At 41.2% G+C, this 18,128-nt stretch overlaps 1 protein-coding gene across 1 annotated transcript; it reads right to left on the bottom strand.

Moving 5' to 3' along the window:
- Positions 1-10,956: 10,956 nt before the first annotated feature.
- On the bottom strand, positions 10,957-16,445 carry OXSM (3-oxoacyl-ACP synthase, mitochondrial). Its single transcript, XM_082479131.1, has 3 exons — positions 16,364-16,445; positions 14,258-15,275; positions 10,957-11,552 (listed from the first exon to the last, which is right to left on the bottom strand). Exons 2-3 carry the CDS (start codon positions 15,238-15,240, stop codon positions 11,150-11,152), a joined length of 1,386 nt encoding a protein of 461 aa, XP_082335257.1. The 5' UTR covers positions 15,241-15,275; positions 16,364-16,445; the 3' UTR covers positions 10,957-11,149.
- Positions 16,446-18,128: the final 1,683 nt, after the last annotated feature.

Raw genomic sequence — 18,128 nt, 5'->3', positions numbered from 1 at the left:
GCAAGTTAATGCAAACTTGATTTTTGTTCACACAGAGGAACTCAGATGAGCATTATGAAGGGAAAGCAAAGACTGGATGAAATGTGTTTAGAGTCTTTCTTCCTTTCCCTGTTCTATTCCTCTGTAAGCAGTGGCACGTTGGTGGTTTGAAAAGGAAAGCGATGACTAAGGGTAATAACCATTGATCTCATACCATGGGTGCCCGGAGCTCCTCAAATAACTGAGATTTTGCTGCCACCGTGTGGTCACCCTGATTTCGCCCACGATTTCCTCTGCTCTCTGCTCAGGAGAAACCATCGTGAAACACCAGGGGAAAGGCTCCATCTTCTGAGATGGAGAACAGAGGTCTTCGTGCAAAACTACCCAGATGGACGTGCCATCGGTCAAACCCTAATCTTAACCCTAAGGCTAACCGGCCAAGCCCAACTGAGTTTGATGCACATTTGGAGAGCAGGAGCGGCTGCTCTCAGCAGCTAAAGGCTCACCAGTTTTGCCCAGTTTCAGATGTTCTTGTGTGGTTTCTGATGGCTCTGCACTGGTCCCCCAGTGTCATCCATTAGAGATGGACAAGCAGCAGCGCTCAGGGCAGAAAGTGGTACTCTGCAAAAAAAGCAGCTTCAAGCAAGTCTCTTCAATTTCCTTCCACAGGAGTGACAGTTGCTGATGGTTTAAAATGTTTAATACCCTTCATAACTGAAATCACTGGAAATGTTTTAAAATAGTGTCAGTAAGATCAGCTCTCCAGGCACCACATGGCACTGGGAAAGGGCTTTAGGTGGTCAGAACTTGTTCTGACACTGTCCTTTGGTCACCAGGTGTCACAGACACAGGCACAAACACATTGTTTAGACCATGTCTTCAAGAGCGTATACTAGCAGTGGCAATGCCTCTGGAGTTTGTTATACTGAGCATGGCCAGAAAACCAAGCACATGCTCTTTAAGTAGGGGATTTTTTAAAGTTTGCTCTGGAGGCCCACTGGAGTTGGGCCTCCAGATTCAACTTCCTTTCCAGAAATCCTAAAGCACACCTCTTCTTGAAGCTATCCTACAGCATCCCATGTGAGGCACAGACTGATTTGGCCCAGTGCAGGACTGGAATCCATAACATCCCAGTACAAATCAGTGTGCTGGCAAATGAACCTGGCTGTCAGCTGGTAAACCCTGGGCTCACAAATACGGTGTGAACCTCAATGCTTTCTTTTTTAGCTGTTTCAGAAGAGGATAGTGTTATTCTACAGTGCCAGTAAACAGGAACAAATCACTCAGTACAGAACTGAGAATGTCCCAGTGACATGGTGACCAGGTATAAGTTCTTCCTAGGGACCTCATAAAATTTGTGGATGTAAACAGTAAATACAACTAAGGTCTTCAGTAAGTATGATTATTTCAGGCAAGGTGACCCATGGGAGTGAGATCTTTTCTGTCACTCCATTGCCCAAGACACAGACACTCACATTCAAAACACAGCCACTGCAACCAGCACCCTCATTGACAGTCTGGGGAGGAACAAAGACTAATTAATTGAATAAAGCCCAAATTATATGCTCCCATTACAAGAATGACTTTGGAGAGAATCCCAAACGCGTCCAGTGGGAACTTCACCAAGCTTGTTGGATATTACAGTTGCCTCTGAGGGACTATGTTCTGTTTTTTTTCCAAGGGTTTGAGTAATTGTCATTCTGAACACTCTCTTCCACACAGATTCAAGCTGCCTAATACAGAACAAAGGTGTCCTCTATTCTCATTCCACCTTATATTGCTGAGTTTCAAAGAGAATGCCTCTAAACCAGATGTGAATAGAAAAACTACTTCTCCTTGACTTTGTTGCAGTGGTAGACTCCCCGTACAATTTGCTAACAGTCTCAGGAATCTGCTTCTCTTGCCGCTTCTGGCTTTTAAATCTTTTTTTTTTAAAAAATTCATCTGAATCCTTCAAGTAAAGGTCATTTCCTCTCTCTCTGTTATTGAAAGAAATCAGATGTGAGAGCTATTTCAATAAACTCCACCCCCACAGACTCTGCAAAGAAGGGCATGCATTTGAGTAATTTGCCTACACTAGTATGGGAGAAGCACTGAAAAAAGCTCATTTGCAACCATGACAAAGGCACTCATTCTCCTCCTTTTCCAAACAGAGGGACATAGGAGATTCCTTCATCTTCTGATCCAAAGAGTGACAATTGCTAACATCCCCCACTTAGCAGTTAAATTAAGGGTATTCTCAAAATAAGAATTAAAAAAAAAATAAATCAAAGGTTGACTTACCAAATGTAGATCAGTCTCAGTTTTATCCAAATTAAGAAACTTATCACATATCTTTATAAACCAGTTTCAACTTACAGGTAATGAGCTTACATTCAGAAAAGCCAATAGGACAGACAGTGAGATCTAATGGACTGTACACAAGCCAGAGAGCAATACTTCTAGAATTATATTTCCAGCTCTGACAGATCCTTCAATCTCTTACTGATTCCTAAAACTTACCTCTAGACAATGGAGAGAATAATGTTAAGCTTGGATAGTGAGGACAAAGCAATATGATTTTACTTCTTCGTTTTGTACTAGAACACACCAAAAAAGCGTGGAAATCCTCCTATAGCTGGCAAACTGGCTCCTTCCAGACATCATCTTGTTCAGATAAACATGTTCTCTATATCTTCCAATGTACTTCATATTTAGGTAATAGACTTAGAACAAATTTTCTGATCACCACTTGTTCATCTCATCCTGTTTCTGGAGATCCTTCCGTACCACAGGTCCTCTGGTTTCCATCTCTTGTACTCCACATCTATCCCTATGCCTGATACTGCATCTGTGGGAGGCTTTAATGTGTCCCTTCATTCCTCTTCTCTCTCACGTGAGGCAATGCTCCCATCTGCCCAAACTCGCTCTCACTTTCTTTTCCATGCCAGATGATCTGTGGGACCCATTTCTTTTGATTCCCTCTCCCACACCAACACAAGCTCGCATGTGTGACTGCCATGCACTCAGATGAGTGAATGAGTAGGGACTTCATGGTTACCCACTGTCCTCCCAGTGCCAGCACACCTTTGGCCTTTTCTTTCCATCCAAGAGAGGAGTCATCCGGTCTGTTCAACAGTAACAGCTGAGACAAGACCTGTCATTGGGATGAGTCAATCAACGTAAGTGTCCAGGCATTTTTTAAGGTGTAAACAAGGGCTAAAGGGCAACACTGGGACAAGCCTGGCTCCAGCAGCTGTTTTCTGTGTAGTGCTGCCTGCTGTCAGATGAACCAGATGATAGACACTATTTCTGTTTACGCGCTCTGGGCTGGGTGCGGATCAAGGTTTATGAGGTCAGGACCAGCAAAGCACGAACTCAGCTGTATTGGTCTGGCCTCCTCCATACGTGCAAGGACCTTAGGGTGGTCACCAAGCTTGCAGAAGTTGGCTGGCCTCTGGTGGGTACAATTACGGAGGAGGTCGAAGCTGCTGCTTCTGTTACCCAAATGACATTCAGTTTTCTCAAGAGGCAAGAGAATTCCCACCACCGATTTAAGATATTTTCTGAGTATTCCCAGGTAATTCAAGACAGAATTCAAAACGTTTCACATTAAATACAGATAGATGATACCAAGTTGCATGTAAGTCTCCCTAGGCCATAGACACCGTTCCTGGAAAAAAACAGTGCTCAGGAAAAGCCAGAAATTATAATGGCTCCTTTAAACAAAGAAACAAAGAAACAAACAAACAAAAACAGCAGATAGAATTATTATTTTCTGAAACTCTTTCAGAACTTATTGTCTACAAGTATTCCACATCAAGCCCAATGTCAGCAACCCATCTGCTTTTTTTTCTTTCTTTCTTCCAACAAACTCAAAACATTATGAGAACTAACTCATAAATTAACTCCTAGGATAACTTTTATGTCTTGTTTCAGCCCAGAGCACATTTGATGGCATTCTGAACTCCAGGAAACAGTCCATTAGGCATGAAGGAACAACTGATCAGTGCTCATAGCAATAACATTTAACATCAAGAGCCTGACAATGACAAAAAGGGGAAACTACAAAACAATATTAACTAACATATGGACATCCAAGTCTCCAAAATCTGACCTGCTTTACAGCACTCTAGGAAAACTACTAGATCCACATTAAAATATATTCTTCTCTTTTTCAATTATAGTTCCTATTTTGCATTTCCTGTGGTCTTTATGAACACAGGTCTCTTTTTTCAATCCTTCTTATTACTATTTTATTTCACTGCTCTCCTATTAACATATTTTGCCAGAGACTTTGGGCTGCAATAGCCTTATATACTACTGGTTTGGTATTCCTGTATATTAGCTGTCATACTAAAATTATTGTGCCTCCTACACAGAGGTACTGACTATAAGCAATTGATACTGGCATATTTCTTTACAGTTCAATAACTCTGGGTAGAAAATTGCTTTTCTACCAAGTTAAAATTAATCATCACTGTTACAAAAGTTGGAGTTGTGCCTACTGCCCAAGCAGAAACTATTATACATTTTGCTTAGGTTATAGAACTGCCTTCATCCTAGCTTTTTCTATCACTGATGCTAGCTTTAGAAATCAAACGTGAGCCTGTCTTCTTCTCAAAAAATGGGGACTAAAGGTATATTTCTAAAATGTGATAGATATAGAATTATTTCTAATCTCAGATGAGCCAATGTATGCTGATTAAACTGAAGAGCCTATAAGATCTTGGTAGAAATATCCAGAAGGAAGGAATGTTTTCACTGTGGTCTTAGCTGTGGAAAATACTGATTCCAGCTTCAATTTCCTATTTTGTGAAAACTAGCTAGTGAGTTTGGTCCAACATTACTATAGTATCTAAATCTTGAGTGTAGTTGCTCTCCCCACATCCTAAGAGGCAGGGAGATTTGATTGTGTCCAGATAATGAACAGAAGCCCTAGAAGAATTGTCTAAACTCACAAAGGTACTTAGGGATCAGATTTCTTTTTGTTTCAGGTGAAATGTGATTTATATATAAAAACAACTTATAAGTGCATATTTAAGTACTTGAACCTGAACCTCAGTGACTTGATTGAAGTCGCACAGAGAGCCTCTGACAGAAAAGGCATGTGGTCTAGGTCTTTCAAGTACCATGAAAGCACGTTAGTCCATTTTTAGCGCTACTGAAGAAGTTGAGGTGGTATATTTTCACAAGCCATAGAACAAAGACACTCCAGGAAAATCAGTGTGATTAGGACTTTTACATTCCCTGAAAACTGATAATTATTTCTATTCTGCAGTATTCTCCACTATTGCAGCTGCATTTGAGATGCAGAGGGTTTGGCTTCTCTGCACTTTTATAAAGTAAGGTTATATACATTCCGAAGTTTGGGCTGTTTATTGCTTTAAAATGATGCACACCTTCATGATTCAAACTGAGAAAATGGAGCCAGGGTTTTGGTTTTTTTCTTTTTCAGACAGTAAAATCTAGTGGTAATGTATTATTTGCACAAATTAGGAAAAGAGATAAGAGAGTGAAGATGGAAAGAAAAGAGCAGAGGAGGAAAACCTAGCAATTCAGTACACATACTTTTCATTCTCTGATCCAGCAACATCTATTTTTCACTTCAGAATAAGAAAAGTATATATTGCTGAGGGACCAAAACCTACAGTGTGGAAGAAAAAGGTCATTGGAAACCTTTCCTCAAAAAATTGTCAAAGGTAGAAATGCTCCATATAGTGCTCAAAAACTAGTAAAATGCCTCTCCTGCCAATTATATTCAGATTTGGCTCCGGCTTGTTTCTATTAGAAGACCAGCACATAACTTCAAATATAAATATATTTAAATTTTTTTCTGACATCAACAATCAATATAAAGCTTTACTAAGTAAAAAAGCCTGTGTTAAACAACAAATTGCAAAATTAATCTTTTTGCAAACTTATACCAGTCATTTTTCACACTACCTGAAAAGTCATTCACCTCTGATATACTGTCCTGCTCTGCTTTCCAAAAATCCACTTCCTAGAACACTTCCTTACACATTCTAAAATCAGTGGAGCTTCTCATATCTTTTGTCACAACATTTTTTCTCTTTATTTCTACAAACATACTCCACTCTCCAACTGTCCTTCAAGGCTGCTTCTAAAGTCATTAAAACAGAAACGATCTTGAAGATAGAAAACAAATGACAAATTAGGTCAGAAAGAATTGGGAGCGAACCTCCCGGAGCCCATTGTACCAATTAATCTCCCATGCCACATCTGGCCCCAAAACTCAAAAGGCCGGTGCCCCAAAGATGCCACCCAAACACTCTGACAGAGCCAAGGGACTTGGCACGGACCCCCAGCAGGGCTGTCCCATCCACGGCCCCGACTGTCAGGCGTGGTGGGAAGGGTGACGTCACAAGGCTGACCGCCAGCCACCCGTTGTTTTGTGATACATGCTTCTCTTCGCTACAGGCTCACTCACGGCTTGAGAAATCATGAAATATGATCCAAAGTACACTTAGAGCTTCCACGCTCAGGAAAGGCAAACTATCGTCAGCTGATAAGCAGGAAAACATGCAGACTTGCAACTAAATAGTCATTCTACTAGTTAGCTTTTTCTTCAAAAGGATGCTTTTTATGCCTTGTTAGTATACACGTATTCTTAATTTTTATTATAATATTAGAAAACTATGAAACATATTACTAAAAAAAAAACCTTTTGCTCAGGACTTCCTTCAAGATTTAACTGGATATTAATTTGAAATCATTTAGGAACTGGCAAGACATTATTTTATAAATTCTTTCATTAGTAAAAAATGTGCTGTATGCCTAAGGAAAAAAAAACTTACGCACACTGAACAAAACTAACCTGAGTAAACTGAAATTGAGGAACATCTTCTCTCCACACTTGCAGAACAAGCTATGGAAGTCAAAAAGGAAATTATATTTATCATTTTAACAAACTGTTTCTAGAGACAGCCAGTAAGTAACCCTGAGCAGTGGCTTGACTTCTGTAAGATTTCAGCAAACGTGCTGCTTGCATTTTTTTATAACACAACTTTTTATTAGGTTCCTTTAAATAAATGAGTTCATGTAAGTTGTCATAATTCCCATTTTTTTTTCAAATTTATTTCTAAAAAGATTAGTTTAAGTAAAAATCTTTGATTTGAATCAAAACAATATTTTAAATAATCTATTTTTACCTGGCTTCCACCTCACCAATGAGTAAATAACTGGGACTGAGAGATTTCTTAGACAACATTCACGTTCTTAATCTCAATGCACATTTCAACAAGGAAACCTGACCTGATTATCAGTAGCAGCCAGAAATCACAACTACATTTTTTTGTTGAGCAGATATGTATATTCAGACAAATGTTTCTTTTAACATCAGCTGGATTGCAAAAAAAAACATCACAGTTTCAATGCTTTTGATACAGTCTCCTACAACATCTTTATTGACAATCTGAAGTATGCACTAGGTAAGTAGATAGCGAAGTGGACTGAGAACTGGCTGATCTAATGGGCTTAAAGGATTGTGATCAGTGTCATGAAGTCCAGCTGGACGCCAAACACTAGTGGAGTACCCCAGAGATGTATTCTGGGACCAGTACTGTTTAGTATCTTCATTAATTACCTACATGATGGGATAGAGTCCTCAGCAAGTTGGCTGATGACATAAAATGAAATGGAGCAGTTGATACACCAGGTGGGTGTGCTGCCATCCAGAGGGACCGGACAGGCTGGAGAAATGGGCTGACAGGTACCTCATGGAGTTCAAAAAAGGGAAATGCAAAGTCCTGCACTTGAGGAGGGATAACTCCATGCACCATTCCCCCTCAGGCTAACCAACTGGAAAGCAGCTTGGCAGAAAAAGACCTGGTGGCCCTGAGGGACCAGCTGTCCTTGCAGCAAAGGCCAAAACCATCATGTGCTGCATTAGGAAAAACATCAGCAGCTAGTTGTGGGAGATGATCCTTCCCCTCTGCTCAGCACTGATGAGACACATCTGTGGTGCTGGGTTCAGTTCTGGGCTCATCAGTACATGAAAAACGTGGACATACTGAAGAAAGTGCAGTGAAGACCACAAAGACAGTGAAGGAACTGGAGCATCTGACTTAGGAGGAGAGGATGAGAGAGCTGGGAATGTTCAGCTTGGAGAAGAGAAGGCTTTGGGGGGGTCTTATCAATGTGGATAAATACCTGATGGGGGGAATGAAGAAGAGGGAGCCACACTCTTCTCTGTAGTGTCCAGTGAAAGGATAAGAGGCAATGGGCACAAAATTAAATACAGGAAATTCCATTTAAATGTAAGAAACTTCTTACAGTGAGAGTGACCATGCCCTGGCACAGGCTGCCCAGAGAGGTTGTGGAGTTTCCATCCTTGGAGATACTCCCAGCTGGACATGGCCCTGAACAACCTGCTGTAGCTGGCCCTGCTTTGAGCAGGAGGGCTGGACTAGGTGATCTTTAGAGGTGCCTTCCAGCCTCGGCCCCTCTGTGGTCCTGCCTGGAGCATTTGGCTCTCACAAGTGTGTTGCACCACTTCAGAAGCAGGCTTCAAAATAAACACTCTGCCAGCATTTCCAGGCTTGGCTTATCAGACTGTAATTAACTCTAACCTTATGAGTCTAAATATTAAGCTTTTTTAACCTAAACTCTGGACCATTACATCTCTCAATTATTAAGATGAAGGAAGCATTTTAAGGGAAACCATTCTGGTTTAATGTTGGTCAATTTGCCCACTTAATAGTTCAGCAACAGAGAGAGATCTATTTTCCTTTTATGTTTGCAGCTACCATAATAAAGCAGTAATTAGCCGTAAGTAGTCCCTGATCAGCTCAGTGGGGAATGTGATAAAAAGAGATGACTCCAAACATGTACATAAAAATGAAACCTATACAAACAAAATTCAAATAGACAAAGGTTAAACTTTGGCTCTATTATTTTTTTAAAAATCTTAATTCCCTACGGGGCACGCTATTTACTGCTGCATGTAGGCCTCTTAAAATTATCCATAATCAAAACTCCTGAAGTAACTATTGTCACAAAGCTTTCATGGTTTAAAGGTTACCTGTAGCAGATGATTAAACTGCAATGAGCTGAAGTGAGGAGAAAGATCTTTTAATCACTTCAGTTTCTGTTTTATTTTTCTGTGTGACAGGATAATCTGTCTTTTCATGGTTGGTACACAAGAGTCTGCATCCAACACTCCTGGGGCCACGATCTCTGCTATCAGAGGGAAAGGGAAACATATTTCTGTGTCACAATATTAATTACAGGTCTGCAGCTATGTAACAAGATTGGGTGAGTTTCGGCAGGCTGTACTTCAGGTCCACAACAATGCAGCACTATCTAGTCCTCCTGTATTCCACCCCCGATTACAACTACCGGAAAAAAATATTATCTCCAGAAGAAACTCACTGGATGTTTTCCTCCAAATTCACAACCCGGCTTCTAGCTCTCTCCTGGAGGATCAATTCTTTAAATTAATTCCTTTTTGCATATAATTTGCAGAGAGTAATGTTGAATTTTACATTCTGCCTTTTACATTGTTTGCAATCCAGGTCCTCATTCATTGTACTGCTACTATTAATAATCACAAGCAAAGAGGTTTGTAGGTCTTTTTCCCAACAGCGAACTCCCATACTCTCTCTAGTTTGTATGCTCTTACATTTTCCCTTTAGCAATATATTATTTTACTTTCAGGCTTATTATTCATTAATCTATTTTGGATGGCATTGTTCTGTATGAGCTCAACTTCTGAAAGAGTCTTAATCATTCTCTGACTGCATTTTTCTCATCATTCTCTTTAACTTTCTATTCAGTAAAGACAGCAAATGCAAAAATTATGCTGTTCCACATCATCATTCAGACCATTTGTATAAGTAATGAGGTTTTAGGGTATTGCTAAGCCTCATGATAGCCCATTAGTCATCTCTTTCCAGAACGAAATTTACTTACAGTAAAACTACTTTTTATGTCCTTTACTTTAAATCCAGTGAGATACTTTGCCTCCACTTACACGGGTCAAAGGCTAAGGCTGACATTTTAAAAAAGAAAACTGGTGGAAAGTCTTTTAATAAACTAACCTACCAATAGAGATGTCTGACTTCACTCACTTACATGCTATCGATCAAGCCACTACTTGGCTAAGATGCTGACTGGTACCAGAAGGAACAGCCAAAGTCCTTTACTTGTTCTTTGCAAGAGACAACCTAAACCACCATCAATATTTTAACTTCAGGTACAACTTCATTTTCCTGTTCTCTTTCTTCCCCTTTGTCATCCTCAACACAATACTCGGATTTGTTTCTTGCATATCCTTTTTTTTCTTTTTTTTTTCCTAAGAGATTCCTTGTTTTTCCAAGTTTGGCTAGTTCTATTTTTTCTTTCTGGCAGAACAACCAGGGGTTTCAAAAGTTTTTTTCTTTCTGTGTAACTCTTTTTAAAATCCTCAATACCATACTTGAATATCAATCTTGCTATTTTTCTCTAAAATTTCAGAACAAAACAGGTTATCACCTACTAATTCTATTCCTGTGTCACATGTAAGATGCATAGGCCATGCTGTACACACAGTTCATTGTTACCGCCCCACGCCATGGCTAATGAAGTAACACAATATATGGAAATGAATAAAGCTGAAAAGAAAATGAACCACTGTCAGAACTTATGAACTCCTATATTATTGTCTCCCGAATATCATCTGTTTGGAAAAATGTGCATAAGTCTATGATATTTGAAACAACTTACAATGAGGAAAAAGGCAGAACTATAAATGGAATGGGTAACAAAGGGGAGCTCAGTCATGACCCTTGTACCATCATGCACTAAGTCATCAAGTGACGACTGCAGAGACCTAACATGTTAGCCAGCCTCCCTTTTGCATAAATGTTTCTGAGAAATTTCTCTGCCACATGCATTTGAAAAATTTATTCTAATGAAGCAAAAACACAGAATGATCAATGTCTCCTCTTCTAGTCAAGAACAGAAAATCCTTCAGCACACAAAGAATAGGGCTTTTATTTCTTTTTATTAAAATGAGTAAAAGAAGTTCCCTCTTTCTAAAAGAATTACTGATGTAAATGTAAGGGTGAATAAAGTTCTTACATGCCAAATGAGCAATTCTCAAAGCTGAGAAAAGATCACAGTATACACCAAGGGTGGCAGTATGGAAAATAATTGTCAGTGCCATTTTTCCCAACATCCACAGCAGAAGTTAAACACTTGCAAAGCATAAAGTTGCATTAGTACCACCAAAACCAAATGAATTTGTGAGTGCTATACGCCGTTTTTCAGTTTTCCACTCCTGAGCTGTTAAAGGAACATAATTGAGATCAAACTCTGCCTCCGTTTTCTGTAAGTTGAGAGTAGGTGGCAAAATTCCATGGTAACAGGACAGTGCAGTAAAAGCTGCTTCAATAGCTCCTGCAGCCCCCAAGAGATGTCCCGTTGCTCCTTTTGTTGAGGAAACTGCAATATTACGTGAGTGATCTTTAAAAAGTCTCTTGATTGCTTGATTCTCAGCAGCATCTCCTAGAGGTGTAGAAGTTGCGTGCGCATTGACATATGTTATGTCTTCAGGTTTGAATCCAGAATCTTTTATTGCTGCAGACATACACCTAAGGAAAAAAAAGAAGACAGAAAGAATGCTGAATTTCCCATTTTACTTTTGTCACTAACACACATGTACAAACCAAAAGCAAAAGTATACAGTGTTCTAAAATGTTTACCAAATGTGAAAATCTGCATGACATACTTTACCAGAGGTGCAAATGACAAGAGATTGATTCATCTATACTAAACACACTAGCATCTACATTCAGCCACCCAAGAAAGACAGTAGTGGTGAGGCCCACTATAAAATCAGACTTGTTGATAAAAATTCCACAATTGGGAAAAATGGAAAGAGAAAGAAAGAAGATATAACAAACAATCTCTACAGACTACATTAATATATCAAAGACCCTTTCCAATGCAAAATTTGAAAACATTTGAGAAATAACTACCTGAAATTATTACAAAAATACTCCACCTTAGTTTCTCTAGCGTAGTGACACATTAATGTAACATTCAGTACAATGGTCCAAGAAATCCCCTTCCCATTTTAAGTGAAAAGAAGATTCCCTAGTTTTTACATTTTATTTCCCCTCATATTTACAGCATTAGGGAATTAGGAAAAAAAAATGCTCTATCAAACAAAAATATTGGGAAATGAAAGAAAAATTCTGCAGTCTTCCTCCTCGTGAGCTTCTTTTGCAGGCTTTCCAGAGGATAAACAATGTCAAGGAGATAGCACAAATTCCTATATATAAAATGAAATTTACTGAAAGTCACACTCTCCTACCCTGACATGGTATGTTCCATTCTGACTCCTGATGACCTGTGGACTGTGACTGCCTCTACAAAACACACTTTTTTATGAAAATCACAGAAGGATCAATACAGCTCCATACTGTGATTTTCTCACAGATTTCCCACAGAAAGAAGGGGATGAATCACACATCCCTCCTTGCACACAAATCTTAACGAAGTATCTCTGAGCAAAGGACTATTGACTCTTTTGAAATTTATGAAAAATAAGTAAATAAAAGGAAGCTAAAAAAACAAAAGATATCACAGGCTGCTGTACAAATTTAAATGTCTCGAGTACAGCCTTCTACCCTCAGAAGCACCCAGCTTAGCTTAGGGTGTGGGCCACTGATGCTCACTGTCACTAGACAGTGAGCCAACATCCCGGCAAAAAAGATTACTGATCAACCCTGAGGGAAACAGATACATTAATTTAGTTAAATATGTCAGCTGCAAGGAACATATTTACTTAAGGAGATTATATTAATTGTGTAGAACACAGTTTATATCCACATTTCTGAGTCTGGCTTTGCGGCTCCTTTCTTCCTGTTTATTCCAACATATGTATCAGTCTCCAACTCAAGTAGTTATTAGAAGATGGCAAAAAATATATTCCCCTGAAATTTTTTTCCTACAGAAAAGTCAGAGAAGCATATACATTTCAGATGTAATTCATATACCACTGCAGTAACAAAATATTGGTGTGAAGATTGTATTAAAATGTATTATCTCATCTCAAGGGTGGAAAGGCTCAACATTTCAGAGATACCAAGATTAACTTTCAACTACTTCTCGCTGTGAATTTAATTTATATGCTACTGCAATCATAAAATATACAAAAATTCTGATACAATATATTGCCATATCATCTCAAGGGTAAACAAGTCTGAGAATTTGAGATAAGACACTGATTACTCAACTCACACCTAAGACCACAGAACAATTAAGTATGAATCAAACAGCATAGAGGAAAACCTGGTATATTATACTCCTTGAAAAATCTGTTAACCCAATAAAGATGCAAACACAGCTTTACAATACCATGCAGAAGTTTGATCTGTTTGTGCAGTGATATATTGAATTTTATTAAATATTCACATACATTCAGAATAATGCAAACTAAATCTTTACTAAAGATGCCAGTGTCAGCAAGAGTATTCAGCCTACGCATAGCTCACAAACAGCACATATACTTACCGTGTAATTTAACTGACAATTTAATTAGGTCAAAGATAAAGATTAGATTAATATCATCTACCTATGAATTGGTTTTGATGAGATTAACAATGATGGAAGCTTCACCATCTCACTAAACAGTACTGAAATGTATTTCTGCTATGTCCCTCCACCAACCCTCTGAGCTGCATCAGAATGAAGTATTTCAATACGACTGTAACAAAGGCATATGATCTAAATTACTTCCCCTACGAAGAGCTGAAGTCTTTTCTAAATCAGAATAACCACAATTAATGCTGATTACATATACAGTAATTATTCTAACAGACTAGATTCTCCAAGTGCTGTACAGCTTTCATCACTTGAGATTTCTTTAGAAACACTATTCCCCTTCCAGACCACAACAAATGACATGACCTGACAAAGGGCGAAGAAGAACCTGAACAGGTTCTGTCATACCACAAAAATTTTAAAAAGAGGTTTCCATTGAGACTTACTTGTGTAAACAGTTGTAGACACCAAATGCAAAATCTTTTCACAGAGAGAAAGTTCTTGTAACTCTATGCAAAACAGGCTGATTCTAGCAAGAACTGGCCTTTACCTTGCTACTAAAAAAAGAAAATTGTGGCAAAGCCTTACCAAAAGCTCTTTCATTTTTCAGATTAAGTTTTCAGGCTTTTGGAATATTAATTCAAGATTGAAGAGCATTTCTCTAGGAAAAGCACACAATAACAGAAACACATGTAACCACTATAATTAACATATGAAGTAGCCATCATAATCAACATATAGTTCTTACCTGAATGCACCATCTCCCTCTGGATTAGGTGCTGTTATGTGGCAAGCATCACCAGACAGTCCATAACCTAAAACTTCTGCATAGATCCTAGCACCTCTCTGTACAGCGTGTTCATACTCTTCCAAGAGCAGCACAGCAGCACCCTCTCCCATGACAAACCCTTCTCTCTGCGCATCAAATGGTCGGCAGGCCATTTTAGGGCTTGAGTTAAAACTCGTGCTGAGGGCCCGAGCTCTTGCAAATCCAGCCAAGGACAAAGGACTAATGCAAGCCTCAGTCCCTCCAGCCAACATGACATCAGCATCACCAGCTGCAATAAATCTAAAGGAGTCTCCAACAGCATGTGCGCCTGTGGTACACGCAGTTGACACAGCATGATTCGGCCCTTTCAGTTGGTATTTAATGCTGATTTGGCCTGCTGCCATATTGACTAAAATCTTTGGGACAAAGAATGGGCTGACCTTGTTATAACCCTTTGTTTTAAATAAAGCAGCTGTATCAGAAATTTCTTCCAGTGGAACCATTCCCATCCCAATTGCCACACCAGCACTTAGGCTGTCCTGTTCAGACTGGGGAGACCAGCCAGAGTCCTTCATTGCTAGCTCTGCTGCACCGATGGCCATAACAGTAGCAGAACTCATGGATTTGATCTCTGACTTTGACACAAAGCTTTCTTCATTGAACTGACCCTCCTCATTTCCCCTTGGCACGCAAGCAGCCACTTTACATGGGACGCCTGCATATTCTTCCCCATCTAGCGATGCAATCCCACTGTCTCCTTGGAGAAGGCGCTTCCACACAAACTGAGTCCCCACACCAAGAGGGGACACTAAGCCAATACCTGTAACAACTACTTTCCTTCGATATGCAGGTAGTGACTTGCTGAAAGCTCTTCGGTGGTTTTGTAAATGCGGATTTAAATTCAGACTCCAGAGATGAAGATTTGCAATCTTTAATAGATCCCGCGAGCACTGTGAGAACATGGTGGAAATCAATCACTTCAAGCACATGCCTGTAACTGGGCGGAAAAGACACAAACAGAAAAAAAAAGCAGCCAATGTGAAAAACATTCCAAGTATGCAAAGTTAATAACCTGCTTTTCATATGAAAGCCTATTTCCAACCCTGCAGAAAGGGATGTAGTTTCCATGACTGAAATCAATAGTATGTGTTACTGCAGACAGAGCATAGAAACATGTTCACTTTTGAACGCCTCTAGTGTGCTCTTCTCACTTAGGCTGCTACCAAATATGACTTTGCACCACTGTGGACTGCAAGGCACTCTCTCATTTTGCCGCAAAACTCCCCCCGGGGCTTTAACTACTAGGTGGCTGGCTAGAGGTATCAACAAACGAGCATTAACAGCTTTGTTCTTCTAAGGGAAAAAGTGTGCATTCACCTCAAAGTGTCATGTCCTACCATTACCATGTTAAGCATGTCATCATCTCAAACTTTACATCAGGCGGAATGGTCTAGAAAACTCAGAAACAGTCAAGGCACTCTTCCTGGGTCTGTCACCAAAGCAATTACAGATCTTGGACAAGACTCCTCATCTTTCTACCTCCACCCACCTTTTATCAGCCTTGGGGTGTCAGGGGACACAGTACCTCAAGCACACCTGAGCGAGATGCACCGTGACACCACCTCCCTTGAGGTGTAACACCACCAGCCCTCACCTATGGCGAGGCCTGACGAGTGACTAACGCCGCTGCCGCCCACAGGCACGTCAGGCGGCAGGAGAGGGCCGTGCCCAGCGTTGGCGGCTCAGCCCCTCTCTCGCCTTGCCTCGGCCACCGCCGGGTCGGGCGCCGCTCCGGCGCAGGCCTCCGGCACCCCGCGACAGGCCAGAGGCTGCAGCACAGCTGACAACGGGTCATTTCTCCCCGGGAACGGGAGCTATGGGGCGTCACCGGGTGCTTAAAGGGCATTATGGCTACTTTTCATGTTTAAACCAGGAGTTAAAACCGCACCGAAGGCGCCTCGGGACTCCCCTGCGCCACCCACAGTTTCGGCTGCGGCCGGAGCAGCCCCCCCGGTGCCGCCATTGCCGTCCCGCCCGCCTTCCCTCCCCTCGTCCTAGCCCTCCGCCGGCCGCGCTCCCCCCCACCTCCGCGATGGTTGGCTCCGCCTCCCTCTCCCCTTCCGACGGCGCGGGGCCACACCACCCGAGACAGACCGGGGGGAACGCGGGCACGGGACGGCTTTGTAGCAGATCGCCGATGTCACGATTGGTGAGGAGCAGCTCGAGCGAATCGGTAACTCGGCGGTGGACTGCGTGACCTGTCGGCGCTTCCCGCTCTCCGCCGTGGGGCGCTGTGGGTAGGCGGCGGCGGCCCGGCCCGGCCCTGGGGTCGCCGATGCAGGCGTAAGTAGCACTGAGAACTGGAAAAGGCAGGGAAATCGTATCCTCCCCAAACCACGCGTTTAAAACACAAGAAAAGTAAAAAAAAAAAAATAAAAACACCACCAAAAAACCCCAAACACTAAAAACCTCAAAACCCAACCACGGTCTCAGTGGAATAATACGGCAGAGGGTAATGCTGCGGTCGTGAGGGAAACCGTGCCGTTTCCCATCGGTTTCCTTAATGCCGTGACACGCCTCGGGAGAGAGCAGGTAGGAACTGCCAAAACTCCTGCGGTTAACGGTACGTCACGGTGTCGTTCAGGGCCGTCACACGCACGTGCAGGAGGCGCTCCTCGGGATGCTGCAGTCTCTTCCAGGCCCATCTTCAGTTCACCATAACGAATTCCTCTGTGGAATTTTCCCGCCTGCGCTTTGTTCCCTTGCTCCAGTCCCACCCCCCGTCTGGTCCTGGTTCTGCCATCTGCGCCCCTCAGGTCGCCATCTCCACCAGGTAGATATATTTTTTTAATGAAGATACTGTATTTCATTTCCCTTTAGAAATACTGTTCCTTGTACATTTAAGGTGTTAGTAATTTGTTGGAAAATTACACTTGCTTTTCTTATTTTTCCACACCACTTTGCTATGAGCACTTCCAAAACAGCATTTACAAATGCTATGCTTAAAAGCATTATTTACAAATGCTATACGTATACAAATCATGTACTTACGTTACACATATCACAATATAGTTAATCTTTAAATTTGAGAGGGCAGACAACATTAACAGTCACTCGCCTATACGAAAAGCATGGAAAATAAAAGCTGAAGAAGCTGCCAAGGAACATGGCATCATCTTAAATTAAAATTTTGTTACTTTGGTACCAATTCCATGATTTTGGGGGCTGAATTAGTGATTTTTAAACTATGCTAGTAGGAATAATAATTGTAATCTCAGCAAAAGTGAATTACCTTGGGTTAAATCTCAGCTTTTGTAAGGGATAGGTACCATCTTCTTAAAAAATCATAGAAGCTGAGCAGAGTGAGCTGTCAGAAGCAGACAGCAGAGGTAGAGCCTAGTGTCAACTAATAATCACAAGCCAGCCTGAATTTTAAACACCTCTTTTACTTGGAATTCTTTAAATCTTAGAATCATAGCGTCATAGAATGGTTAGAGTTGGAAAGGACCTTGAAGATCATCGAGTTCCAACCCCCCTGCCATGGGGGGGTTGCTCAACCTCCCACTAGACCAGGTTGCTCAAAGCCCCATCCAACCTGGCTTTGAACACTTCCAGGGATGGGGCCTCCACAACTTCTCTGGGCAACCTGTTTCAACGTCTCACCACACTCATAGTGAAAAATTTCTTCATAGTATCTAATCTAAATCTACCCTCTTTCAGTTTAAAAACATTACCCCTCATCCTATCACTACGCTCCCGGATAAAGACACCCTCCCCAGCTTTCCTGTAGGGCCCCTTTAGGTACTGGAAAGCCGCTATAAGGTCTCCCTGGAGCCTTCTCTTCTCCGGG

This window comes from Vanellus vanellus, assembly GCF_965231255.1.
Source record: "Vanellus vanellus genome assembly, chromosome: 2".
Classification (NCBI taxonomy): domain Eukaryota; kingdom Metazoa; phylum Chordata; class Aves; order Charadriiformes; family Charadriidae; genus Vanellus; species Vanellus vanellus.
This window is presented reverse-complemented; position numbering and strand designations above follow the sequence as displayed.

Coding starts and splice junctions, on each gene's coding strand:
- OXSM (XM_082479131.1), bottom strand. CDS start 15,240: ATGTTCTCACAGTGCTCGCGGGATCTATTAAAGATTGCAAATCTTCAT. Junction 11,553..14,257: donor GAGGGAGATGGTGCATTCAG/GTAAGAACTATA, acceptor TTTTTTCCTTAG/GTGTATGTCTGCAGCAATAA.